Source organism: Colobus angolensis, unplaced genomic scaffold (genome assembly GCF_000951035.1).
Source record: "Colobus angolensis palliatus isolate OR3802 unplaced genomic scaffold, Cang.pa_1.0 Scaffold151, whole genome shotgun sequence".
Taxonomy (NCBI): domain Eukaryota; kingdom Metazoa; phylum Chordata; class Mammalia; order Primates; family Cercopithecidae; genus Colobus; species Colobus angolensis.
The window spans coordinates 2259159-2269813 of record NW_012114611.1 but is presented as its reverse complement, the minus strand read 5'-3'; the positions used below and the strand labels follow the sequence as shown (position 1 = coordinate 2269813).

The 10655-nt window shown below is 47.3% G+C and overlaps 1 protein-coding gene across 1 annotated transcript in view; it reads right to left on the bottom strand.

Moving 5' to 3' along the window:
* DDX23 (DEAD (Asp-Glu-Ala-Asp) box polypeptide 23) overlaps positions 1-9819 on the bottom strand; it is a 12566-nt gene extending 2747 nt beyond the window's left edge. The window contains exons 1-11 of the mRNA XM_011936228.1: positions 9724-9819; positions 9552-9617; positions 7666-7804; positions 7248-7381; positions 7003-7115; positions 6617-6760; positions 6292-6517; positions 5844-5989; positions 4026-4203; positions 2984-3226; positions 2116-2267 (exon numbers count right to left, since the gene is read on the bottom strand). Of these exons, the coding sequence (XP_011791618.1) occupies positions 2116-2267; positions 2984-3226; positions 4026-4203; positions 5844-5989; positions 6292-6517; positions 6617-6760; positions 7003-7115; positions 7248-7381; positions 7666-7726 (1397 nt within the window). The 5' untranslated portion in view covers positions 7727-7804; positions 9552-9617; positions 9724-9819. The remainder of the gene's footprint in view (positions 1-2115; positions 2268-2983; positions 3227-4025; positions 4204-5843; positions 5990-6291; positions 6518-6616; positions 6761-7002; positions 7116-7247; positions 7382-7665; positions 7805-9551; positions 9618-9723) is intronic.
* Between the last annotated feature and the right edge of the window lie 836 nt (positions 9820-10655).

Sequence of the window (10655 nt, the reverse complement as noted above, 5' to 3'; positions counted from 1 at the left end):
AAAAAAAAAATGCCTAATACTGGAGGCATCAGAAGAACCAAGAAGGAAGAAATCTGAAATGCACTCTCCCTTCTCATGTAACAATATACAAAGTTACTTTACCTTTCTGCAGATTTGGAACGGGAACGAGAGCGAGAACGGCTGCCTCCTCGACGTCTGTCCCTTGAACGATGCCGCTTTCTATCTTTAGATGGGGAAGACTTCCGGTCCCGGTCTCTATCCCGCTCTCTGTCAGGAGTCCGTGACCGCTTCCTTTCCTCCTTGGAAGGTGATGCATCACGGTCCTTTTTGTCAGCCAGCTCTCCTGCCATCTGTAATGAGTAGGAAGAGTACTTACAATGTACTAGGCAGTGCTCTAAACTGCTTATATATAATTCACTTACCCTCAAAACAACCCTATGAGGTGGATATATTAGTATGTCTACCGTACAGATGAGAAGACTGAAGCTCAGGTATATAAAGGAACTTGTCTTAGGGCAGACAGGTAGTGGCAGAGTTGCAGGCAGTCTGGCTCCACAGACCATTGTTACTCACTATACTATATTGTCTCCCAGTAATTCCTTTCAGGGTCTCACTCTGTCACCCAGGCTGGAGTGCAGTAGTGCAATCATTAGGTCACTGCAGCTTCAACTTCCTGAGCTCAAGCCATCCTCCTGCCTCGCCTGGCTAATTTATTTTTTGTAGAGACAGAGTCTCACTATGTTGCCCAGGCTGGTCTTAAATTCCTGACCTCAAGCAATCCTCCTGCCTCAGCCTCTAAAAGGCTGAGATTACAGGCGTGAGCCACAGTGCCTGGCCGATTCCTTTGTATATATTCATTTCTAGATCTGTACAGTGAATATACCGTATTTTTGTAATTAGACTGCAAAAGAGTATTAAAAGAAGTGTTAGTGTATGAATAGTGTACCGCTTCTAGAAACATCCTACATTGCTTACTTTGAAGTTTATTAGGTCTGCCAACCCACTAGGATCAGTCAGCACACATACATCTGAGAGAGACATTTCTCCAGCTCATAAAGAGAGCTCAATGGAGAAAAAAGTTTAACTTTGAGATCTGGATCATATTATAATTAGCACCACAAGGAAAACCTGAATTTAAGTGGAGAAACACACTTTTACTCAGATTAAAGAAATATACCTCTAGTTATGCAATAGGAAAAATTTGGTGAAGGGTACACAGGACCTCTACACACATTTTCTAACTTCCTGTGAAACTATAATTATTTCAAAATATATATTTTTTAAATACCCAAAACTAGAGGTTGCAGAAGTCCCGACTGACACTCCCTATTCAGATTTTCACAACCTTGGTCATCTGCATAACCCAGTTTTGTGAAAGGTTTCAGCAGGAATTTTTTCTGTCTCCCTCCTACCTGGGAGACACCGAACACCACTCCCACACTGTCAACTATTCTTTGGACTATGAAATCTAGTTCAGCCAGGAGCTAAAACTGCAGCAAGCCTGAATCTGCAACCACCTCATCATCATCCCAAAGACTTGGGATACATTTCTCGCAACTTATTTTATCCCCAGATGGTTCAGCTCAAATAGCTCCTTAAGCTTTAGCTTACAAGTCCCCTTTCTCATGCCATTCCCCGCCATATATCCTTAAGGAAGATTGTATAAAGATAAGAAAAGAAAAATGAACAAGAAGCACTTTCAAAATGTGAGGACAACCCATTTGATCTCACAATCACCTGAGAAATGACTGACTGTTCTGTATCAGTACATCATGCATATCACATAGAAATAGCTATGTCTTGGGCTGGGAGTGGTGGCTCACACCTGTAATCCCAGCACTTTGGGAGGCCGAGGCAGGCAGATCACAAGGTCAGGAGATCGAGACCATCCTGGCAAACATGGTGAAACCCCGTCTCTACTAAAAATACAAAAGTTAGCTGGGCGTGGTGGTGCGTGCCTGTAGTCCCAGCTACTCAGGAGGCTGAGGCAGGAGAATCGCTTGAACCTGGGAGGCGGAAGTTGCAGTGAGCAGAGATCCAGCCACTGCACTCCAGCCCGGGCGACAGAGCGAGACTCCGTCTAAAAAAAAAAAAAAAATTCTGAGAACCATTTCATTCTCCACCCTGTTTCCCCTGGCTCAGGTGCCCTCGTACCTCTTTTCTGACTCTGACATGAGGAAGACCTTCTGTTCCACACGCTCATGGGGCTTGCCTGCGGAGCCAATGTACACCACAGCAGGTCGCCGAAGATAGCTCCTGGCCAGACGCTCCACTGCTGGGGGCATGGTAGCCGTGAACATGACTGTCTACGAAAACAAGAGGCTCAGCCCTGCACCCAGGCAGGCATAATTACATATCCCACTGTCACCAACCCAGCCCAGACTCAAGAATCTAAAATGTGCCACAGTATAGGCTTTGATAGCCACCACCTTAGAAAATAGTGTCCTCTGAATTCCCATCCTTCCCTAGTACCCGTTCATCAAGGCACGTTCCATCTTATGATGACAGGAAGGCCTGCGAGCATTTGCTAGCACCTGTGGTCCCGGTAACAGCTTAAGTCTTTGGAATCATTTTTCCAGGGCTAAGCTAAACGGCTCCATCCTTACGACTGTCAGAGGACCGTACCTAGGCACACTTCATTCTAGAAACATGTACTCTGAGCCCACCTAAGGCAAAAAAGGCCCAAAAGGAGGTTGGCAAACTTGTACAACTTTTCTTTTTTTTTTTTTTTGAGACAGGGCCTCACTCTGTTGCCCAGGTTGGAGTGGAATAGTGGCACGACCTCAGCTCACTGCAACCTCGGCTCACTGCAATCTCGGCCTCCCAGGCTTAAGAGGTCCTCCCACCTCAGCCTCCGGAGTGGCTGGGACCACAGGTGCACACCACCGTGCCCAGCTAATTTTTGTAATTTTTGTAGAGATGGGGTTTCGCCATGTTGCCAGGCTGTCTCAAACTCCTGAGCTCAAGTGATCCACCTGCCTTGGCCTGTCCCACTTTTCCCAGCCCAGGGAAGCAGCCTTACTTGGCGGTACTTATGTTTTCCCGATTCAAAGTTGGCCAGCATCTTCTCAGGGTCCTCAGCCTCATCTGTGTCTGGCTTCTGGTTGCTGACAGGCATGTGCTCCAGGATCTTCTGGACATCTGGCTCAAAGCCCATGTCAATCATCCTATCTGCCTCATCCAGAACCACATAGGTACAGCGGCTCAGCACCAGGTAGCGGTTCTCCAGCACATCAATCAAACGCCCAGGGGTAGCGATCACAATCTGAGTAGTACAGTATAATCATTTACAGCCCAGCAGGTGCCCCTTCTTTTATTTCCTGTGAACTATCCACCCACTTGCGTGACAGACCTCCAATGCTGAGGAACTTGGACCCCAACCTCTGGTTATGTTTAGCAGTAAAGGCTCCTGCAAACCGGCATGAAATCACTTGTTGCCTGGATTTTCTCAGGAACGAATGAGGTCTCTGAGTAAGATGCAGGGATTAGACAGAGGAGGCAAAATCAGTAGAAACTTTTTTTTTTTTTTGGCAAATCATTTCAGATCCTGAAGAAGGAACCTTCTTAGACAGGAGAGACTAAGGGATACTATGAAGGGGGCTGTATTAAGACTAAATTAAAAAAAAAAATGTAAAAAGACTAAATTTCTACAGCAGATTTCTCATAAAAAGCTCTCCTCCACTTTCCTGAGATGAACGCAATGCACAAAGTCAAAGATTTGGTCTGGCAGAGTAAAGAGGAACAGGCTATGGATAAGAATCTCAGCTCTGCCCACTGCCAGCTTTTGTGACTTCAGGCAGTTATTAACCTGGACCTCAGCTTGATCTATAACAAGGAAATACCACTACCTACTCTCATACATTATTGTGAGAATTAATGAGCTAATATATATGATATATACTATTTGTAATATAAACTCTGGTGCATAAGTTCTCAATAAATAGCACATATATATAAACCAGCTCCTGTCTTCATTCTACTGCACATCTATTCCAGAAACTAGAAACAAAGCCCCAAGACAGCCTTCCCAGACAGCAGGCTGGCTGCTAGACAGAAAAACAAACCTCACAACCCATGCGCAGCCTGAAGCCCTGGTCTTCTCTGGAGATGCCACCAATGACAGCCACAGTGCGGATACCTAGCGGCTTCCCAAACTTGATGGTCTCTTCCTCAATCTGTTGAGCCAACTCACGGGTGGGAGCCAGGATGATGGCATAAGGGCCTTGGTCTGATTCTTCGATTCTGTGGTAAATGGGGCATCCCACAGCTTTGTGAGCTTTAGTTCTTATCCAACCACAAGCCAGAGCAAGACAAAGTCACTCTTATGGGAAGCGATGGGAATGGGGAGGATGATGAGAAAAGAATGCAACAATCTCACTTAAAAATCAGAGGCCGGGGCCGGGCGCTATGGCTCACACCTGTAATCCCAGAACTGTGGGAGGCTGAGGCAGGCGGATCACCTGAGGTCAGGAGTTTGAGATCACCCTGGCCAACATGGTGAAACCCTGCCTCTAATAAAAATACAAAAATTAGCCAGGAGTGGTGGCTGGCGCCTGTAATACCAGCTACTCGGGAGGCTGAGGCAGGAGAATCATCGCTTGAACCCAGGAGATGGAGGTTGCAGTGAGCTGAGATCGTGCCACTGCACTCCAGCCTGACAGAGACACTCTGTCTCAAAAAAAAAAAAAAAAAAGTAAGTCCAGAGGCCAGGCAAGATGGTACAAGCCTATAATCCCAGCACTTTGGGAGGCCGAGGTGGGTGAATCGCTTGAGCCCAGGAGTTTGAGACCAGCCTAGGCAACATGGTGAAACCCTGTTCTACAAAAAATACAAAAATTAGCTGGGTATGTTGGAACACACCTGTAATCCCAGCTACTTGGGAGGCTGAGATGGGAGGATCTGCGCCTGGGAGGCAACGGTTGCAGTAAGCCAAGATCACACCACTGCACTCCAGCCTGGTCAACAAAGCATGACTCCATCTCAAAAAAAACAAAAATAAATAATAAATAAATAAATAAATAAAAATCAGAGATTCGGCCAGGTGTAGTGGTTCACGCCTGTAATCCCAGCACTTTGGGAGGCCAAGGCAGGCAGATCACTTGAAATCAGGAGTTTGAGACCAACCTGGCCAACATGGTGAAACCTTATCTCTACTAAAAATACAAAAATTAAGGACGGGCGCAGTGGCTCGTGCCTGTAATCCCAACACTTTGGGAGGCTGAGGCAGGTGGATCACCTGAGGTCAGGAGTTAAGAGACCAGCCTGAACAACATGGAGACCCCGTCTCTACTAAAAATACAAAAAAATTAGCCGGGCATGGTGACGGGTGCCTATAATCCCAGCTACTCAGGAGGCTGAAGGAGGAGAATCACTTGAACCTGGGAGGAGGAGGTTGCAGTGAGCCAAGACTGCGCCACTGCACTCCAGCCTGGGCAACAAGAGCGAAACTCCGTCTCAAAAAACAAAACAAAACAAAAAAACAAAAGTTAGCTGGGTGTGGTGGCACATGCCTGTAATCCCCAGCTACTCAGGAGGATGAGGTAGGAAAATCACCTGAACCTGGGAGGCAGAAGTTGCAGTAAGCTGAGATCGTGCCACTGCACTCCAGCCTGGGTGACAGAGTGAGACTCTGCCTCAAAAGAATAAATAAAATAAAATAAAATAAATAAAAATCAGAGACTCCAGGATAGCAAAGTTCTCCAGGTCTTTGCCAGCAACATATACTTCTTTGATATCATGATCCAATTATTCCCTAATATCAAACCAAGAATAAAGAAGCAAGCTTCCGATTATAGATGTGAAACAAAAACCAAACATTCTTTTGCCACTTTCACCTTTCCTACCCAGACAGACCCACTCCAGCTGGTGCCAGCTGACCCCACCTGTCAATTTTGGGAAGTGTGGTGATCCAGACCAGCAGTGGGATGAGGAAGGCTGCTGTCTTGCCGCTGCCAGTCTCAGCCACGCCAATGATGTCACGATTCTGTAGCCCAATGGGAATTGCCTGACGCTGGATAGGTGTTGGTTCCTGTAGTGACCCCGAGAAAGAGTAATAGGTACAGGCAGAATTATACAACCTGGGCTACCACTGATAGTAGTAAGCACATCTGCTAGTGCAATGGAAGGATGCCAACTACAGTTCACAGAAATGGGGACCCCAAGAAGAAACATAATCACTAAAAGCTGACGCTTCTACCAGAAAGTGACAGAAAAGGTCACATTGGTACCCACTAGCAGTGATGGCTCCAAATAGTCAAGGAACAAAGTTCTCTATTCCCAAACTAGTGCAGCAACATTTCAGATCTTTTGGGCCAATCTACCCCTCCTTACCTTATAGCCACACTTATCAATGACCTCCAAGATGTGTGGGGGCAGAGAGGAGTCTTTCCAGGATCGGATGGGATTGGGGATCTTGCCACCTTTGGTGGTGATGCTGTAGTCCTCACGGAAGATCCGCCAGTCCCTGTCTGTCATCTCATCTAACTTTTTCTGAGACCAATGACGATCATCCCAGCGCTGCTTGGCTTCCTTCTTACGAAGTTTGCGGAGTCTTGCCCTGGAGCAGGGTGTGAGGGGTAAGTAGAATCAGTGCCCTCCAACTCCTTTCTGTAGAGCCTCTGGGCTCTGTCCAGCCACCCTAGCCTTGATCACTCACTCCTCCTGCTCTTTTTCTTCCAGGGTTCGCCTCTTCTCCATTAGGTCTCCATAGAAACGTGACTGCTCTCGTTTCTGCTGCTTGAGGTCAATGCCTGCAATGAAGCCTCGCCCTAACAACTGCACCTGGTGCCGTTCTTTATACCTGGGATTGAGACAGAAGAAACGAAAAAAGAAGGAGCTGTTACAGCAGTAGGAGGGAAGGGCAGACTACTAATATGAAACAGTTCCTCCTGGACAGGGTCCTTCTTCCACCAGAGGGCTGGCTGACTACCAGTCTACCAATTTTCCATCCCGGCTTGTCTTACTTCCTCCACCTCTGTAGTCATCAGCTCTCTAGGATTGCCTAGTGGAAAAGACCTAGAATTCAGGCCTGAAGCCACTCACAGGGGGTTGTAGTCAATGGATGTGTCCTCAGATGCATCCCACTCAAAAACAAATTTTCGGTCATTGAGATGTCTCGTTCGGCGCCGTTTTTTGATGCCACCCAGGTAACGTTCCTGCCCAGGGAGGGAACACAAAGCACATGAGCCTTGAGGCCCAATTCTCACATGCAGAGATCACAATGGCCAAATAACTAAACCTCATTTTTGTGTGTGGGAGAGAAGTGAAGATGGATCCAAGGCCTGCACCTTAATGGCATGCAGTTCCTTGCTCTTATCCTTCTCTTCCCGGATCTTCTGCCGCCCTTCCTCATCCTCATTTCCATTCGTCTCCCGTTCCATCCTCTCCCTGCGTTCCCGACGTTCCCGTTCCTGAGGATCTTCTGCAGATCAAAGAAAGCAAAGCTGCAGAAGAGCTCATGGAAGAAAAGAGGAGAGGGAATGGAGGGAATCCAGACGAGGAACATCAAATGAAGAAAAAAAGGGCTAGATTTATGATATGGGGTAAATGGAGATCTAACAGAAAAATGTTTTCTCATAAACTCCCACCATCCTTCCCTTTTCCAAACTCCAGAGTGAACAGGTTTCTATCTCTCCTAAGAGACACTGTATCTCATCCCACCCTTTCCTCTTCCATCTAGGGGCTACACAGGGTAGAATAACGAACCCAACATCTTCCTGCCCAAGTCTTGGAACTGTTTCCTTTTCTTCCTCTCTTCTTCAAGCATCCTCTGCCGCTCTTCCACCTCCTGCTGCCGTCGCTTTAGAGCTTCAGCCTCTCGTTCTGCTTTGGAGAGGAACTTGGGCTACAAAACAGATTGGAACTGTCAACAAAGGATCTGGGAGCAAGGTACAATCACATCACTGATGGGGAGATGGCACGGAACCCAAAAACATTTGCTCAAGCATTAAGCCTGTTGAGGAAAACATAAATAGGCCTTGGACTCGGTTATGGACTGAACTACGTCCCCTACAGAATTCTGTGTTTTTTCAGGCTGGACATGGTGGCGCATGCCTGTAGTCCCAGTGCTTTGGGAGACCTAGATGGGAGGATTGCTTGAGGCCAGGAGTTCAAGACCAGCCTGGGCAACATAGCAAGATCTTGTTTCTACAAAAATAAAAAAACTCAGCCAGACATGATGGCATGTGCCTATAGTCCCAGCTACTCAGGAGGCTGAGGCAGGAAAATCATAAGAGCTCAGGAGTTTGAGGTTATAGTGAGCGGTGATTGCACCACTCTACTTCAGCCTAGGCAAAAAAACAAGACCTTATCTCTTTAAAAAAATGTGATCGGGCACAGTGGCTTGTGCCTATAAATCCCAGCACTTTGGGAGGCCAAGGCAGACAGATCACGAGGTCAGGAGTTCGAGACAAGCCTGGCCAGCACAGTGAAACCCTGTCTCTACTAAAAAATACAAAAAATCAGCCGGGCATGGTGGCGCGTGCCTGTAATCCCAGCTACTCAGGAGGCTGGGTCAGGAGAACTGCCTGAACCTGGGAGACGGAGGTTGCAGTGAGCCGAGATCGTGCCACTGCACTCCAGCCTGGGCAACAGAGCGAGACTCCATCTCAAAAGAAACAAACAAACAAAAAATACATGTGTTATATATATTTTTTGCGACAGACTCTTGCTCTGTTGCCCAGGCTGCAGTACAGTGGTGTCATCATGGCTCACTACAGCTTCAACCTCCTGGGCTCAAGCAATATCCTTGCCTCAGCCTCCTAAGTAGCTGGGACTACACATGCATGCTACCACAGATGGCTAATTTTTAAAATTTTATAGAGATGGGTTTTCACCATGTTGCCCAGGCTGGTCTAAAAATCCCTGGCTCAAGTGATCCTCCCATCTTGGCCTTCCAAAATATTGGGATTACAGGTGTGAGCCACTGTACCCAGCTCAAAATTCGTATGTGGAAGCCCTAACCCCTAGTATCTCAGAATGTGACTGTATGTGGAGACAGGGCATGTAAAGAGGTGATTAAGTTAAAACGAGCCCATTAGGCTGGGCACAGTAGCTCATGCCTGTAATCCTAGCACTTTGTGAGGCCAAGGAGGGCAAATCACTTGAGCCCAGGGGTTCCAGACCAGCCTGGGCAACATGGTGAAATCCTGACTACAAAAAATACAAAAATTAGCTGGGCGTTGTGGCACGCACCTGTAGTCCCAGATATTTGGGAGGCTGAGGTGGGAGGATTGCTTCAGCTTGGGAGGCAGAGGTTGAAGTGAGCCGATATCACGCCACTGTACTCCATCCCGGGTGACAGAGTGAGACTCTGTCTCAACAACAACAAAAAAAGGCCTTTTAGGGTGAGCCCTAATCCAATACAAGGGGTACATGTGTACACAGGGAAGACCATGTGAAGAGCTGAGGAAGAAGACAGTTTTATAAGCCAAGGAGAGAGGCCTCAGAAGAAAACAACCCTGCCGACACTCTGCTCTCAGACTTCCAGCCACCAGAACTATGAGGAAATTAATTTGTTGTTGAAGTCACCCAGTCTGTGGTATTTTGTTATGGCAGCCTGAGCAGATGCATGGAGACCCCCAAGTACTTACCTTAGCCTCAGCTTCTTCCTCAGCCTTTTTCTTGGCCAGAAGTTCCTCCAGGGATAATGGCTGGGCCTGAACATAAAACACGGAACTTTAGTCTATAAAGGCTCTCTTCCCTTTAAAGATCAACAAAGCAACGCACAAGTTGAAGATGAAAAATATCCTTCCTCTCCTTCACCTTAGGCTTCTTATCACCATGTTCATCCTCTTCATCCTTCTTAGAGTCTCTGTCCTTCCGAGATTTAAAGTCTTTTCCTCGGCCAGGAGATAAGCTTTGAGGAAAAGGAACAAGAAAGGTCCACATCACTCTTACTTCAGCCTCTGGATGAGGTTCAAGTTAAGCCCCAAAAACAGAATGGAAGTTTCCCCATGACTCAACAAGACTGGCCCACGGTCATCTATCACGTCTTGAAACTCTCTTAGCAGGCATGGTCATTCTGCCAGCTCTGAAACCTAATTATGGCCCTGTCTTGGCCCCTTTCTACCCAAATCTCCTTTTGAGACTAATCTCCTTTGGGAAGTGGGACTTTACTACTGATGTCAAAAATATTTCCTCTAGGCCAGGCACAGTGTCTCACGCCTGTAATCCCAGCACTTTGGAAGGCCAACGCAGGTGGGTCACCTGAGGTCAGGAGTTCCAAGACCAGCCTGGCCAACATGGCAAAACCCTGTCTCTGCTAAAAACACAAAAATTAGCCAGGTGTGGCTGTTTTAAATTTTTTTTTTTTTTTTGGAGACGCAGTGTCACTCTGTTGCCCCGGCTGGAGTGCAATGGTGTGATCTCGGCTCACTGCAACCTCTGCCTCCTGGGTTCAAGCAATTCTGCCTCAGCTTCCCGAGTAGCTGGGACTACAGGTGCGTACCGCCACCACTGGCTAATTTTTTTTTTTTTTTTTTTGAGACGGAGTCTTGCTCTGTCGCAATCTCTGCTCACTGCAAGCTCTGTCACCTCCCAGGTTCACGCCATTCTCCTGCCTCAGCCTCCCGAGAAGTTGGGACTACAGGAGCCCGCCACCACACCCAACTAATTTTTTTTCGTATTTTTAGTAGAGACGGGGTTTCACCATGTTCTCCAGGATGGTGTCGCTCTCCTGACCTCGTGATCTGCCC